This window comes from Balaenoptera ricei, chromosome 9 (genome assembly GCF_028023285.1).
Source record: "Balaenoptera ricei isolate mBalRic1 chromosome 9, mBalRic1.hap2, whole genome shotgun sequence".
In the NCBI taxonomy this organism is placed as follows: Eukaryota; Metazoa; Chordata; class Mammalia; order Artiodactyla; family Balaenopteridae; genus Balaenoptera; species Balaenoptera ricei.
Genome location: NC_082647.1, coordinates 75,535,586 through 75,551,136, shown reverse-complemented (window position 1 = coordinate 75,551,136; position 15,551 = coordinate 75,535,586). Strand labels below are relative to the sequence as shown.

At 39.9% G+C, this 15,551-nt stretch overlaps 1 protein-coding gene across 2 annotated transcripts in view; it reads right to left on the bottom strand.

Moving 5' to 3' along the window:
* DNAH11 (dynein axonemal heavy chain 11) overlaps nt 1-15,551 on the bottom strand; it is a 333,679-nt gene that overhangs the window by 26,812 nt on the left and 291,316 nt on the right. The window contains exons 69-74 of one of the 2 annotated variants that reach the window (XM_059933975.1): nt 13,901-14,071; nt 10,754-10,876; nt 7,002-7,195; nt 5,683-5,831; nt 4,705-4,832; nt 1,364-1,591 (exon numbers count right to left, since the gene is read on the bottom strand). In XM_059933975.1, the coding sequence (XP_059789958.1) occupies nt 1,364-1,591; nt 4,705-4,832; nt 5,683-5,831; nt 7,002-7,195; nt 10,754-10,876; nt 13,901-14,071 (993 nt within the window). Of the gene's footprint in view, nt 1-1,363; nt 1,592-4,704; nt 4,833-5,682; nt 5,832-7,001; nt 7,196-10,753; nt 10,877-13,900; nt 14,072-15,551 lie in introns of those variants that run through there. The other variant, XM_059933974.1, reaches the window with a different exon arrangement.

Genomic DNA, 15,551 nt, shown 5'->3' with positions numbered 1-15,551 from the left:
AGGAGCCTTTCCAGTAGATAAGAAATATTCCCCCTGAAGTTCTTAAGACTTTTTTCAATAAATGTAACCAATTATTGTAAGGGGTTTTCCAAGTGGCAGTAAAAAAAAACCCTGATACTTTCATAAATAAACTAGAACATGCTGTTCTTAACTGGGGAAGGAATTCATGCATAGGCTTTGGGGGATCTGGTCATCCCTATGGTTGTATGCAACAATTTTTTTTAGTGCACATTTCCCTGGGGAGAGTATCCATAGTTTCATCAGATTGTCAGAGAGGTGCTTACCAAAAAAAAGCTGAAGGACAATTAGGCTGAAGCCTATTTACTCATGAATTGCTCACTTTTCACAAATAAAGACAATTGTTCTGGGAAGTTGGATAAATCCTATTTAAATACGTCAAACTCCTCTTTTGTACTTACTTTGAGAGAGAGCTTGAGAATGTCACAAATGGCCAGGAATTATAAATTGAGGGATGATAAAATACATGCCTGTCTTAGTTCGCAAAAAAGGATACTTCAAACATGTAAGACTCAACAAGAGTTTTTGAGTGCCTTTTGTTTACACAGTCCATTGTGTAAACAGGCACAAACTACTCAATTATTGAATTGAGCAATTAATTGTATTCCTCAAAACTATATTCTTAGGTGGCCAATTATTTTAATGCCTTCATAATGTTGGCTTTCTCATCTTAGCCCAGAGGGACCTAGAGAAAAAGTTAAGCATGTGGGCATGTTTCATAGAGTATAATAACATTTCTAACAGGAGGCTGAATATTTATCACCAAATCATACGTGTTTCCTCTTTCGGGCTTATTCTACTTCTCCTAATAAGAATGCTGTTTACCAAGGATTTCTAAGAAATTAGAGGAAGGAATGGGAGCTCAGAGAAATAGCAACAAAGGAAACTGACAGGCTTGATTATGACACAGACAGATGTGGTCATTTGAACAAGGAGACTAATGGTAATAGAACTATCATTAATTTATAAAGGTACTAATTTATTTGTTTTATTTTGGAAGGACATGAAAATATAAACATGAAGGCAGGATGGATATAATCTAAAAAGAAGGGCTGTACATTTACTAATATCAAAACCAGATCAAAATATTAAGTAGTATGCTAAAACTCCTGCCACGTCATCATTATTGTCATCAATTCTTCATCAACAACGTCAATAAGAACAATGGCTTTTTCTCTTTCTATGGTTAGAGATACTAGTCTGCCATGTTTGTCTTCAATAAGCAAGCTCCTCAAAAAGGTACGTGGTTCATTCACTTTACACATGTGGCTGTGGTTTTAGGTCTCACAGTCTTGTGAGAAGACCCTGACTTCAGTGTCAGACCAGGCTGCTTCTGCTTTCTTACCTGATCAAAGTTGTCGAGAGCAGCATGCAAATTGGCCAGCATTCCTGTGGGGGGCTCATTAGTAATCTTGATGGAATTTTCCAGGAGTCCTGGAGGGATGACATGTTCATTTGGTGTAGGTGCAGACTCAGCACTCATGAAAACCCTGTAATCTCTGTGGCTTCCCTGGCTGAATCTTTCAAGGAGTTTCTCCAAGGTTCCGAGCCACTTGGCTACCAAATGGACATTCTGAAAAACAGCATGGTTTAGAATTCCTGTGAGACTGAAGTACATTACTTAAATTATAGGATTACAACGTTTTCCTGTATATGAATGAGTTGAAAACTCAGAGAACCACGATTTAAAGTTTCCTTTATTAGCGCATTAGGGAAAAAAAATAAACCAAGACAGAATTGAACACTGAACACATCAAGTGCTCCAAATCACTACAGTCTGTCTTTGTAAAACAAAATCTCCTTCTAACACACTCACCTACTTCCAACATCTGCCAATCACTTCTGAGATGGAGTTCTTGATACTTTTCTTTGTTACAGTTCAAACTCAATTACTAAGACTTATCTGGGTTAGTTTAATCAAGTATAAAAACTAAAGGCTAGAAATGCACCTGATCCACTACTTCATTGTTACTGACGGAAATCTCCTCTACTCAAACTCCTACTCATTAGTATATGAAACAAACGTAAAAATATTTTAACAGTGACTTTGGGTTCAGGGAACAGAAAAATCTCCAAGTGAGCCATCGTTGTACACTGGCACTCTTTGGAATCCAGCCTGGGAACCATTCTTGAGGATACAGGCTTTGAGACTGGCTAGATTCTTGCGGCCATTTGTCCAAGGGTAGCAATGTTTGTGCAACATTTTTAGCCAATACACATATCTTGAAAACCACCCATTTTGCCCATGAAAAATGATTTTTTTCCATTATATTAATTCACAAATCATCTGGTGTGCATCTGAGACAAAGATAGTGTCAGTCTGCTACCTTAGTAATAGCTTTCTCTGGAGTGTGGGTTTTTGATAAAACGCTAGCTAAATATCCTTAGAGGGGCTATCTCTGATCATAGTAATTGACCAGCGCGGAGTTTGGTTAGGAACTCATTAACATGTGCATACATATCATCTGCCTACGCTGACAGAATTTAATGTAAATTATAAACAATATAACAAGTTCCTATTATGCTGGGCTTCTCATTCTTCAAAGAATGCTTCTCTTTTAACTGCCAATCAAATGTATCCTAGAAACCTTCAGAAACTGCCAAAAAGCCTGGGATAGTCTCTCCTCTCCAATTATTCTATGTGTGGAGAGAAATAGTGAAAGTTACATTCTAAGTTACTGGCTTACCACTAAAAACAAAAATCAAAGGTCTAAAATAGATACCCAAAAGGAGATCCTTCACCAAATAAGGTCTTTTGAGACGTTTTTTAATGGTAAAACTTACAACTTGCATTTTTTTTTGCGGGGGGAGGGGGGCGGGCAACGGGTAGCGCAGCATAGATATAAAAATAACAGAAACATTTTACTTTGACTACTATGTTCTCTTGAGGAGGACTGCACCTCTCCCAGTTTCTCTCCAGTCTGAGCCGCTGGATGCATGAGAACTCGCAAAGAACGTTCTCTTTTGTGGGGAGAGCTCAGCATCTACCCAACTGACCCAGCAACAACTGCTATCTCTGGAAAAACAAAACCTCCACTATTACCCGTCCGACTCTGTGAGGCTCAGAAGGGACACACCATCCCAAGTCCCCATACTGAAGTCTCATCTAAGCAGTAGGTTTTACTCTCCCAGAAGGTTATATTCTTCTTGGACACTGGGCAGTTTCTTAGTGAATCCAATTTTATTTCAAGCAGAAATGCAAAATGCATCAACCCCAGATACTGGAGACATTAAGGAAGGCCAATGTCATATCTGCATGAGGGTGGCAGTGTGGGCTAGCGGAAAGAACGTCGGCTGCTGGCAGACAGACTCTGCCACTTTCCTGCTGTGTGGCCTTGAGGCTCTCCAAACCACTCTGAGGCTCAGTTTTCTCACCTTTATAATGGGATGACAATACCTACCCTTGCAACTTTGCTGTGATGATTAGAGATAATGTATCCTACAAGTTGCCTAGTAAAGAGCCTGGCATATAAATAAGAACCTTTGGGATTACTGTGCTGCAAATCAAATGGCCCTTTCCAGACTTGCTGAGACAGCTGGTGCACCCTGCTGAGGAAGGAGTGAGCTTGGAGTTTGCTCGGCCCTTAGGTGCCCCCTAAAGCTTGCCTGGGCTCCACTGGTTCCTGGATTCTTGCTAGTACAAACTAAAAAATGTCACTCGCCATCTGGTTCTATAAGAACGAAGTCACTAGCCACTGCAGTCGCTGACTTTCAACACACCCTGAAAGGAGTTCAGGGCAGAGATCAGGAGTGAGGCTTTCTGCGCTCTGGGAAAATCTGGTAGAACAGGCCTTCAGATACTTAGATATTTTCGGGAGAAAATTTTATGAACTCAATTCCTTGCATCTTCTCATACCTAGAGAAGTACTAAAGTCATGAATGGGAACATCTGCTCCTTGTGGCTAACGGCAACCTTCAACCGAGATGCGTGCTTGACTGCACGTACCCCCTTCACCAAAATCACATAGATACTGACCTCTCCCCGCTACCTCTTCGGATCAGTTCCTCAGAGCTGAGAGGCTGTCTCCCAGGCTATAGTCCTCATTAAGTCCCAAATAAAACTGAATTCACAGCTCTCACGTTGTCCGTTTTTTTTTTTTTTTTTTTCTTTCAGTCGACACTAGAATCCCCAGTGAAGGGAACCAGCCCAAAGGACACTGGATTGTAGAATCATAGACCCATAAAATGTGAGCCCTAGAAAGGCGAAAGGGACCAAGTACTCAACCCCTTAATTTATAAGCAAAGGGAATGCGACACAACTAGTTATGGGCAGAGTCAGAGTTACGTGACATAATGAGATATGAAAAAACACTCTGTCAACTTTAAAGCCACATGCAAATGAGAGATATTATGACAACGGTCTTGGTATTCCATACAAGCCAGTGTGTCCTCAAGCACTACTGGAGTGTTCCAGATATCCGTAAGTCAGGAGAACGATGGGGCTTCCTGTAATATTTAAAAATTTAAAGCACAATCGCTAGAAAATCCCTCAAAAAATGGTAGTCATCCTTGTCAGCAGAGCTCTTTGTCACCCTTGGAGGTGTCATTACTGCTGAGAGAACCCCGTGCCCCCCACCAGCAGATCACCGTGTGCTGTGTGAAAGGCTCATTCCCACTGGGCAGGGGTGCTCTGCACCGCCCGTCCATGTTCACTCCCAGTGTTTTCAGGAAAACCTAATTACTCACTTGGAGTATGACCCAGTGTCCTCCTCTGGAAGCTTTCTCCAGGGCCATTTCTGCCACCATCTCCTGACCTTGTCCTAAAGACACATTGTGGAATTTTCCGGAGTCAGTTGTAAACCCAAGTCTTTTGCCTGTGGGAGGACACAACATGGCGAGAGGAAAAGTGAACCAAGGCGAGGTGAGAAGAGTCTGAAATCCTGTGGTCCGACATCCATCTGTGGTTACTACTGCCACCTTCCAGGTCACTTTCCTGAAGAATCCGAACTAAACCTCTGTCGTTTCAACAAGCATCATTTCAAGCTCTCAGCAGCTGCCTCCTCACAAGCATTTGCAAAACCTATGGAAACCAGTTCCTCTGGTTTTGTGGTAATAAAGCTTTTGACATTTTGATAGATGGCAAGCATTGTTACTGAGCTTTACAAACTCTTGCAGGAGTAGCAACGCATTGCCCTCATATAAAGGAGCAACATGGGGTAGATATCACATCATTTTTTGACCGGATTGGCTCATTGGGTAAATGCAGGAGCCCCTCACCTTGTGAAGCTGTGCTTGAATCCAGCACAGTCAGGTCACAGCTCTATTAACCTGGAATTCTCCGTGCAGGTCGTGGGGAATAGTAATCCAAAGCACAAAGCGACAGTGCCTTTCACAATCAAATAGACTTGCTCTAATGACCATTATTTAGTCACAGGGGGCACAAGATTACAAGAGCATGGAGAAAATTGCCCTCTGGCCCCCATCTAGTCAAAAGGTGGAGAACAGTACAAAAGAAACTTGCATTATGCCAACCAGAGGAATGTTCCATTTAAACATTTCTCCAGACTACAGTGTTATTAACCTTACATTTTCCATACACTCAATCTCCAACAAATGAGAAAGAAAAAAAAAAGCAACTAAGATAACTATGAGCTGAAAGGAAGGCTGCGTTGGCGATGGGTGAGAGGCAGGGCTGAATGGCCAGCCTCCCATCCGTCCACTCACCAAGGATCTCTAGGTCTTTGAGGGCATCTACCCCTGGGGAGAGGATGAAGAATACTGGGGTGGCTGGGCTGCTTTCTTCAAATGCTTTAACTAAGTCCAGTCTGGTTCTCTCCACATACTTTGCACCCAGTTTTTCCTCCACGAAATTCCTGTAAAAAGAATAATGCCAAAGACAGGATCAGTGCTTCTGACCTTGAAAAGTGTCACAGCTTGAATCAGCTTAAACCACAGGCACGGGAAGGAAGCAAACTATGTTTATGACACGAGATGTTTTGTAAGAATGACAGTATGAATCCAAACTAGATTTATGCAGTTGAGTCCGTGAAATCCCTCTCTGCTTTAGAAGCTCTGAAAATCAGAAGCCTACATTCCATTTTGGGGGGCTACTGAGACTCTCCTCTGAGAACCATCAGCTGCCTGCCTATGGCTTTGTATCCCCCAAATCCCCTACCAGAGCCCCCGTTACTTATTAACAGTTCACTAGATTTGCCACAGCGCAATTTTCCAGCCTGTTGGGCTTCTCATGAATATACAAATGCTTTTTGGGGTGTTTCTAACACAGGGAAGCTCAATTAAGCAGGGATTATTTGCCAGCAGCATCAGATTTAGGAGAAAGTAAGGACTACTAAACAGAATTAACTTGTAAAGTAGGGTGTGGCAGGGGCTTCTGCAAAGAGAAAATTGGCTGAATAGACAAAACAAAGGAAAAAACCTGAGGCAAGTGAATGCTGCTGAGGAAGAAGCAGCTGCTAGGGAAGGAACCTGAGAACTCTTTGTTGAATTCAAATTAGAATTAAGCACCATATTACCATTTAGAAGCCAAAAGGGCAAAGGAAAGGGACACTTAAACCAAGATGTAGACAGGCATTTCTGCTTTTAAATCCTGTTGCTTGTAAAGTTATAGGACTATGAGTGAATCCACGAAAGGCATTCATTTTTTGTTTGATGTGCAAAATCTTTGGAGCCAAAGGGCTGCTCTAAATAAAAACAATGGGAATCACACTTGGATAATGCATGTTCCTGGCCTCTGAACTCTGCCAGCTCTCTTCCTAGAATATTTCCACAGGTTCCCTGTTTCCCCTATTGATTTCAGAATTAAGCTTTTCAGGAAGAATACGCTCAGTCTGCCGACAGACTAGCACACCGTTCCGTGTTTAGCAGATCTGAACAAAAGTAGTGATTGCAGTGTAAAAATGTCTGCAGAATCACTTTTCATGAACATGAACCATAAATGCCTCCACCAGATACGTCTAATCCTTAAGACCAAGTGTCCTCTAGGTTAACTTGCATTTCCCAAAGTGCTAACTAACTGCACCCACCTGAGAGCATATGTCATTCTGTCAGGGCGCACTGCTCTCAAAATAATCAGCTTCTGTATTAAACTTTTCTTCTTCCATTCCTGCGGTAACTTTTCTTTTTCTGGACACTCGGATTCTGCCCACTTCCTCCACTGCTTGGCTGATCCTTCCACATCTCGGTCTAGGCCTTGGGACTCTTCCATGAGGGCTACTACCTGTAATACAGCGGGGGAACAGATGGGAATGGGGTGTATAATAGCTTAGAGTTTGAGATAAAGATGAATGTATCAAACGCTGCGTAAGTAACTTGTGCTGGATAGTGTTCGTTTCCTCTCTAGATCTACTCTGTACCCTTTCCTGCCCTGCAAAGAGGGTGATGGCTAAGGATGACTTGAACAAAGCTCCCTGGTTCTCTGGCCTGGTTGGGTTCCAACCAGTGGAACCCAATAGGAAGCAGTGGCAAGAGGGTTGGAGAAGAGAGGTGAGGGTATTTCTTCCCCAGCTCTTTCCTGTGGTGGCATAGTTTGGCAGTGGCTATGTTTCTTTACAGAATGCCACAGTTCCAAAGGTAGGCTCTCTCCCATAACTTCATTTCTCAGTAGTTTCAGTAACTGCCCCTTTTCCACCTTTTTCCATCCCCATCCCTGGTTTGTCCCCTCATCTTTATTCCCATACTATAAAAATACACTCTTTGTTCAACTTTTCTTAAAAATCACACTTTCATGTGCCATTTGTTTTCTGCCGAGAGCCTGACTGATACACAACTGAACTTGAACTTATAATTCTAAAGTAATAGTCTAATTAAAATTTCTATTAAAAAATAAAACCTAGGGGACTTCCCTGGTGGTCCAGTGGTAAAGAATCCGCCTTCCAATGCAGGGGGCGCGGGTTCAACCCCTGGTCGGGGAACTAAGATCCTACATGCCACGGGGCAACTGAGCCTGCTTACCGCAAACTACAGAGCCCACGTGTCCTGGAGCCCGCGCGCCACAACTTGAGAAGAGAAAACCCGCACGCCACAACTAGAGAGAAACCTGTGTGCTGCAGCAGAGAGCCCACGCAGACAAACAAACAAACAAACAAATATTTAAAAAATCTAAACACACTAAAAATAAGGAATAACATTTATTTTTAATACATAGAAATGTTTCTGCTTTGGAAAAAAGAGTAGGGTGAAACTTAGCCTATGATGAGCATCTCTGAGGAATTCCAGAGCCTCAGAGAATAAACTTTTAATAATAGGATCTTCTAACAGAAAAATGGAATAAGGATTGATGATTGGGATTGAAGAATACTACCAGTTTTTCCTCTACAGCATTCTGTACTGCTTAAACATTTTACAATGATAGTAAATTACTATACTGCTGTATAAATTAACAAAACTATTTTGAAAAAGCAGAGAAATATTATAAAAAAGAAAACAAAATAAAGAAACTAGATTCAGGTCAACTGAAAAAAGATTATTCATTGGGTTGACCAAAAAGTGCCTTTGTTTTTTAAGTAAAAATAAAAGACACATTTTTCATGTTCCCCAAGAACTTTGTTGAACAACGTATTCACCCTTTTGTTCTATTACCTTCTGCCATTTTTCAGGCAACTTCATAATTCTATCTTCCCAAAACTTTTACCTTTTTGAACAAAGAACTGTTCCAGGTGCCTTTTATAGTCTCCCAGGGAATTGAAAATTTTTCCGTTAAGAGAATTTTGTAAACATGGAAATCTGAAGGTGCAATGTCTGGTGAATACGGCTGATGAATCAGAACTTCCCAGCCAGGCTGTAACAGTTTTTGCCTGGTCATCAGAGAAACATGCAGTCTTGCGTTATCCTGATGGAAGATTATGCGTTTCCTGTTGACTAATTCTGGATGCTTTTCATCGAGTGCTGCTTTCAGTTGGTCTAACTGGGAGCAGTACCTGTTGGAATTAATCGTTTGGTTTTCTGGAAGGATCTCATAATAGAAGACACTCCCTTCCAATCCCACCATATACACAACATCACCTTCTTTGGATGAAGGAAGACTGGCCTTTGGTGTGGTTGGTGGTGGTTCATTTCACTTGCCCCACGATCTCTTCCATTCCGCATTACTGTACAGTATCCACTTTTCATTGCCCGTCACAATTTGTTTTAAAAACGGAACATTTTCATTACGTTTAAGTAGAGAATCGCTTGGGGAAGTACGGTCAAGGTTTTTTTTTTGCTTAACTTATGTAGAACCCAAACATTAAAGCAGTTAACATAACCAAGCAGGGGCAAATGACTTTCAGTGCTTGATTTGGATATTCTGAGTATGTTGGCTACCTCCCGCGTGGTATAATGTTGATTGTTCTCAGTTAACGTCTCGATTTGATCGCTATCAACTTCAACTGGTCCACCCGACTGTGGAGCATCGTCCAGCGAGAAATCTCCAGCACGAAACTTTGCAAAACACTTTTGACACGTTCGATCAGTCACAGCACCTTCTCCATACACTGCACAAATCTTTTTTTTTCATTTCGGTTGCATTTTTACCTTTCTTGAAATAATAAAGCATAATATGCTGAAAATGTTGCTTTTTTTCTTCCATCTTTAATATTAAAATGGCTACACAAAAATTCACCAATTTTTAAAAATTAATTAATTTCTTTTTGGCTTTGTTGGGTCTTCATTGCTGCACGCAGGCTTTCTTTAGTGGTGGCAAGCAAGAGCTACTCTTTGTTGTGGTGCGCAAGCTTCTCATTGCAGTGGCTTCTCTTGTTGCAGAGCACGGGCTCTAGGCGCGCGGGATTCAGTAGTTGTGGCAGGCAGGCTCAGTAGTTGTGGCTTGCGGGCTCCAGAGTGCAGGCTCAGTAGTTGTGGCGCACGGGCTTAGTTGCTCCCTGGCATGTGGGATCTTCCCAGACCAGGGCTCGAACCCGTGTCTCCTGCATTGGCAGGCGGATTCTCAACCACTGCACCACCAGGGAAGCCCCAAATTCACCAATTCTGATAAGTCTTTTTTGAAAAATTAATTATTTATTTAATTAATTAATTTCTTTTTGGCTTTGTTGGGTCTTCGTTGCTGCGCGCGGACTTTCTCTAGTTGCGGTGAGCGGGAGCTACTCTTCGTTGCGGTGTGCGGGCTTCTCGTTGCGGTGGCTTCTCTTGTTGCGGAGCATGGGCTCTAGGCATGCAGGCTTCAGTAGTTGTGGTTCACGGGCTCTAGAGCGCAGGCCCAGTAGTTGTGGCGCATGGGCTTAGTAGCTCTGCAGCATGTGGGATCTTCCGGGACCAGGGCTCGAACCCGTGTCTCCTGCACTGGCAGGCAGATTCTTAACCACTGTGCCACCAGGGAAGCCCGATAAGTCTTCTTTTTTAAATGCACGCTGATATGACAGCTGTCACATACAATCTAACAAAATGTTTTTGAATGAAGTTAAAGACAACTAAGTGCTACTAGAGCCATTTACGGAAAAAAATGAATGAACCTTTTGGCCAACCCAATATATTCCTCGACTTTAACCAAAGCTCCTATACATTATACATATTTATTAACAACTTTCCCATCCATAAATAGATCACAAGTTCTTTTACTTCCAAATAAGAAAAGGGAAACTAGTAGATGTTTGTGGAAATGTAAATTGGTGCAGCCACTATGGAAAAGAGTACGGGAAGTTCTTCAAAAAATTAAAGATAGCATATATCTACAACTGAAATGGTGTATATCACCTGTATTTTTTAAACTACATTTCTACATTTTAGAGAACAGAGATTTGAAACAAGATTTAGCAATTGAAAAATCATGTTCCTAACATACCTTAATAGCGCTCCATGACTGATTAGTTAGGAAGTCAACAGGACTCACGTACGCATATTCAACTGTGAACCGAAGCAGGAAATCCAATTCAAGAGGATCTATCTCTTTTTTTCTCAGCAAAATCTTGAGAGTACACAAAATTGAAAAGGTCATTTGGCTTGCATCAAAATCAAGGAAGCAGTCACTACTTGATAGATATGATCGAACAGGCAGAAGTAAGTCTTCTGAGAATTCCTATAGATATATATCTGTTCTGTAGTTGAAATAAGGAATCTTAGATTATGCTCATGATCTCAAAGTCTTGATTGGAAATCTAATAGCAAATAATTACGAAGCCTGGTTTATTTCAATTTTAATACCTGTGCCTATTAGCAGCATATTTGAAATATGCTTTCATATTTAGCCTTCTACTGTTAGATCAAACTTGTCTTGAAACTTGTTATACAAATTGAGAAAGCTTCAGATGACTATGGATTGAATTACTAAACAAAAGATAAAACTAGTATTGTAAGTTAGTCCTGGTACAGAAATTATATCCAATAAACTGCAAGATGTATAAAAGATTTTTCCTATATGTGAGATTATGTTGAGAAAAACTGGAAATTGTTGTAATACAGATACAACTAAACAAACACATCACGAACTGAAACTTTAGACATTTTGGTTACAGAACTGTTAAGGAGTCCACAGAACACTTGAGTGGAGGGCACAAATGAAATAGTTCTAATTTCCTCATAAAAACTGTAACACCTTATAAAATTAAGCAGGTAAAATGTTTGAGGTTTGTGCTATTTAAAAATTCTAGATATTTTCAAAATGCATTATGGGTGGTAACATGTATCAAAATATTATTTTATTGGATAATTTTTCTTAATTCAATTTGATTTATTTCAACAAGCAAGAAATTGTCCACATATATATGAAGCTTTGATTTATGTAGACTGTCAGTATTTCAGATAGATTATAAATTATCTAGATATTCTAAAAAGAAGTTTTAAATAGATGTGCACGCATGTGTATGCATGTCATGTTTTATCATCCCTGGTCCATTACTGTTCATGAATAATATGTATAAACACAAAAATTTCAGCAAAACCCACAAACAATCTGATTTAAAAATGGGCAGAGGCACTGAATAGGCATTCTACCAAAGAAGGCATACAAATGGCTGACAGATACATGAAAAAGTGTTCAACATCACTAATCATCAGGGAAATGCAAATCAAAACCACATGAGATATCACCTCACACCTGTTAGGATGGCTATTAGCAAAAAGACAAGAGATGACAAATGCTGGTGAGGATGTGTACACTGTTGGTGGGAATGTAAATTGGTGCAGCTACTATGGAAAATTGTATGGAGGTTCCTCAAAAAATTAAAACTACAACTATTACAGAATCCAGCAGTTCTACTTCTGGGTGTATATTCATAGGAAATGAAATCACTATCTCAAAAAGATATCTGTACTATGTTCATTGCAGCATTATTTACAATAGCCAAGACATAAAAACAACCTAAGTGTCCATATATGGATGAACGGATGAAGAAAATGTGGTATATATATGTGTGTGTGTGTGCGTGTGTGTGTATAATACATATATATGTACACACATATATACAATGGAATATTATTCAGCCATAAAAAGAAGGAAATCCTGTCATTTGCAACAATAAGGATGGACCTTTAGGGCATTATGCTAAGGAAAAAAGTCACACAGAGAAAGATAAACACTGTCTGATCTCACTTTTATGTGGAATCTTAAAAAACAGAATCACAGATACAGAGAACAAACTGGTGGTTGTCAGAGGTGGGTGCTGAGGGGTGTAGAAATGGATGAAGCTAGTCAAAAGGTATAAACTTTCAGTTATAACATAAGTCCTGGGATGTAATGTATAGCATGGTGACTATAGTTAACACTACTGTATTGTATATTCGAAAGTTGCTAAAAGAGTAAATCTTAAAAGTTCTCATCATGGAAAAAAAAATGTAACTATATATGGTGACGAATGTTACCTAGACTTATTGGGTAATCATTTCATAACATATACATATATAAGATCATTACATTGAACACATAATACGTTATGTGTCAATTATATCTCAATAAAATTGGGAGAAAATTAAAAAGAAATATTTCATTTTGTAATGCATTACTCCTGTTTATCACATACATTATAAAATGATTACACCCATATATTACTTTTTTAACCCAAAGGAATCTATTAATACCAAAAGTATTGAAAGAAGTGATAATTTATCACTATTAACAGCAGGTATTTTATTTCATTATATTTATTTTTTTAACATCTTTATTGGCATATAATTGCTTTACAATGTTGTGTTAGTTTCTGCTTTATAACAAAGTGAATCAGCTATATGCATACATATATCCCTATATCCCCTCCCTCTTGCGTCTCCCTCCCACCCTCCCTATCCCACTCTTCTAGGTGGTCACAAGGCACCGAGCTGATCTCCCTGAACAGCAGGTATTTTAAAATGCCTTCTTTGAGCAAGGCACTTGGGAGGACACAAAAGAAATGACATCTTTCATCACGATTTGAACTGATAGAAAAAGTTATACAGTAAATGAACTAATAAAAGGACCACATTCTTATTTCATCTAGGAATGTGGTCCTCAATGTTTCTTTCTCATCACGGGCACTTTTATTTAAACAGGACCTATTGCAGAAGTCCACATCAAAAAGAGTAAAAGGGTAGTCGGTCTCACTGAAGGTAGGAGTGTGAAATGTGGAGCTCCCTACACCCATTCACTGTTTTTTAAAGGGGCTCTGAAAATCTCCTAGGAGCACTCAGATCTGGAAAGCTGAGCTTGAGATTCTCTCCAAGGAACTCCCCGGTAGTACCTGGGAGGTGTGTACAGGACCTGGGAAGGTGAGGCCAATGTCTCATTGACCTGTTTTTCAGGATGACAGCTGATGTGGCTGCCCAAAGCGCAAACCCACCCAAACCGATGCACCCTGACCTACTAGCAGGTTGTCATATGCCCAAGTTCCCTCTGGGAAATGGAAACTCTCCTCATGCTGCGAAGAGCTTCCAAAAAAACTTCCCTTCAGCAGCAGTACATAATAAACAGAGATGCGTGACTTTGGTTCTGGGGCTGCTTTTGAGTGACTGATTTCCTTACCTGAAAAGCCATCTGGGACAGGAAGGTGAGTTTGTCCTTCTCAAACAGCGCCTGGCTGGTGTAGAGGAAGACGGCGTGGGTGATGCTCTCGGTCAGGACTGAGATGCGTCCCGGCGTGTCCTCCACCTTGTCAGCCTGCTCGATGGCTCTGTGGAACAGCGTGTTGAAAGCCTGGGGAATACAAGTGACCGTTAAAGGGTGACAACTGGTGGCTGGAGGTCTAGCTAGTCTCAGGCACACAGGCTACAGTTTATCTATGGGGAGAGAGAACAGGACGGGTTTTTACAAGGATTCTATGAGCTCTTAGAACAGCTTCCGGCACATGGTAAGTGCTCATTGAAAGTTTGCTGCCATTACTATTATTTTTAACATTATTTCATAAAATCTACCCACATTTCCTCCTTAACCAATTGAATTGCACTGTCCTCTCTTCTTCTACCCGTGCGCTTTTAAAGAATTTATATTTTTATTTTTAATTGTGGTAAAATACCCAAAGTGTAAATTTACTGTCTTAATAGTTTTAAGTGTACCGTTAAGTAGTATTTTCACATTGTGGTACAACCAATCTCCAAAATGTTTTCTTCTTGAACAACTGAAACACTGTTAAACAACAACTCATTTAAAAAACTCATTTAATTATAACTGCCTATTCCCTCTCCCCTCAGCCCTTGGCAATCACTGTTCTACATTCTGTTTCCATAAGTTTGACTGCTCTAGATACCTAATACAGTGGAATTATATAGTATTTGTCTTATTGTGACAGGCTTGTTTCACTTAGTATAATGTCTTCAATGTTCATCTATGTTGTAGCATGTGTCAGAATTTAGCCTTCCTTTTTAAGGTTAAATAATATTCCATTGTGTGTATGTACAACATTTTATTTACCTGTTCATCCAGTGATGGACATTTGGTTTGCTTCCACCTTTTGTCTGTCGTGAATAATGCTATGAACATGGGTGTACAAACATCTCTTTGAGACCATATTTCAATTCTTTTGGGTATATGTCTAGAAGTGGAATTGCTGAATCGTATGGCAATTTTTTTAAAAGAACTGTCATATTGTTTTCCAAAGTAACTGCACCATTTTACAATCCTACCAACAGTTCACAAGGGTTCCAGTTTCTCCAGATAGTTGCCAACACTCGGTATTTTCTTTCTTTCTTTTTCTTTTCTTTAATATTGTAGCTATCTTAACAGTTGTGAAATGGTATCTCATTGTGATTTTGATTTGCATTTTCCTAAAGATTAGTGATGTTGAGCATCTTTTCAAATGCTTGTTGGTCATTTGTATGTCTTCTTTGGAAAAATGTCTATTCAAGTTCTTTGCCCATTTTTTAACAGGTTATCTTTTTGTTTCTGTTATTCCACCCATGTACTTTTGTGATCCCCTTTGATTATCTTGTTCTTTTTAAAATCACTCAATATTTCTTTCTTACTCCATTGTATGCCTTGGTAACAATGGGGCTGAATAGATTTTTACATATATCTATATATATTTAAATACATAGGTAAATATATCCAAATATCTATATCTATAAATAGATATAAAATATTAAATTTTTTGACTCGTGGACAGGGACCAAAGACCACAGACTGATTGGCCTTGAATTATGTATATTTGACTGAAAGCAAAACCCTACAATGACAGACA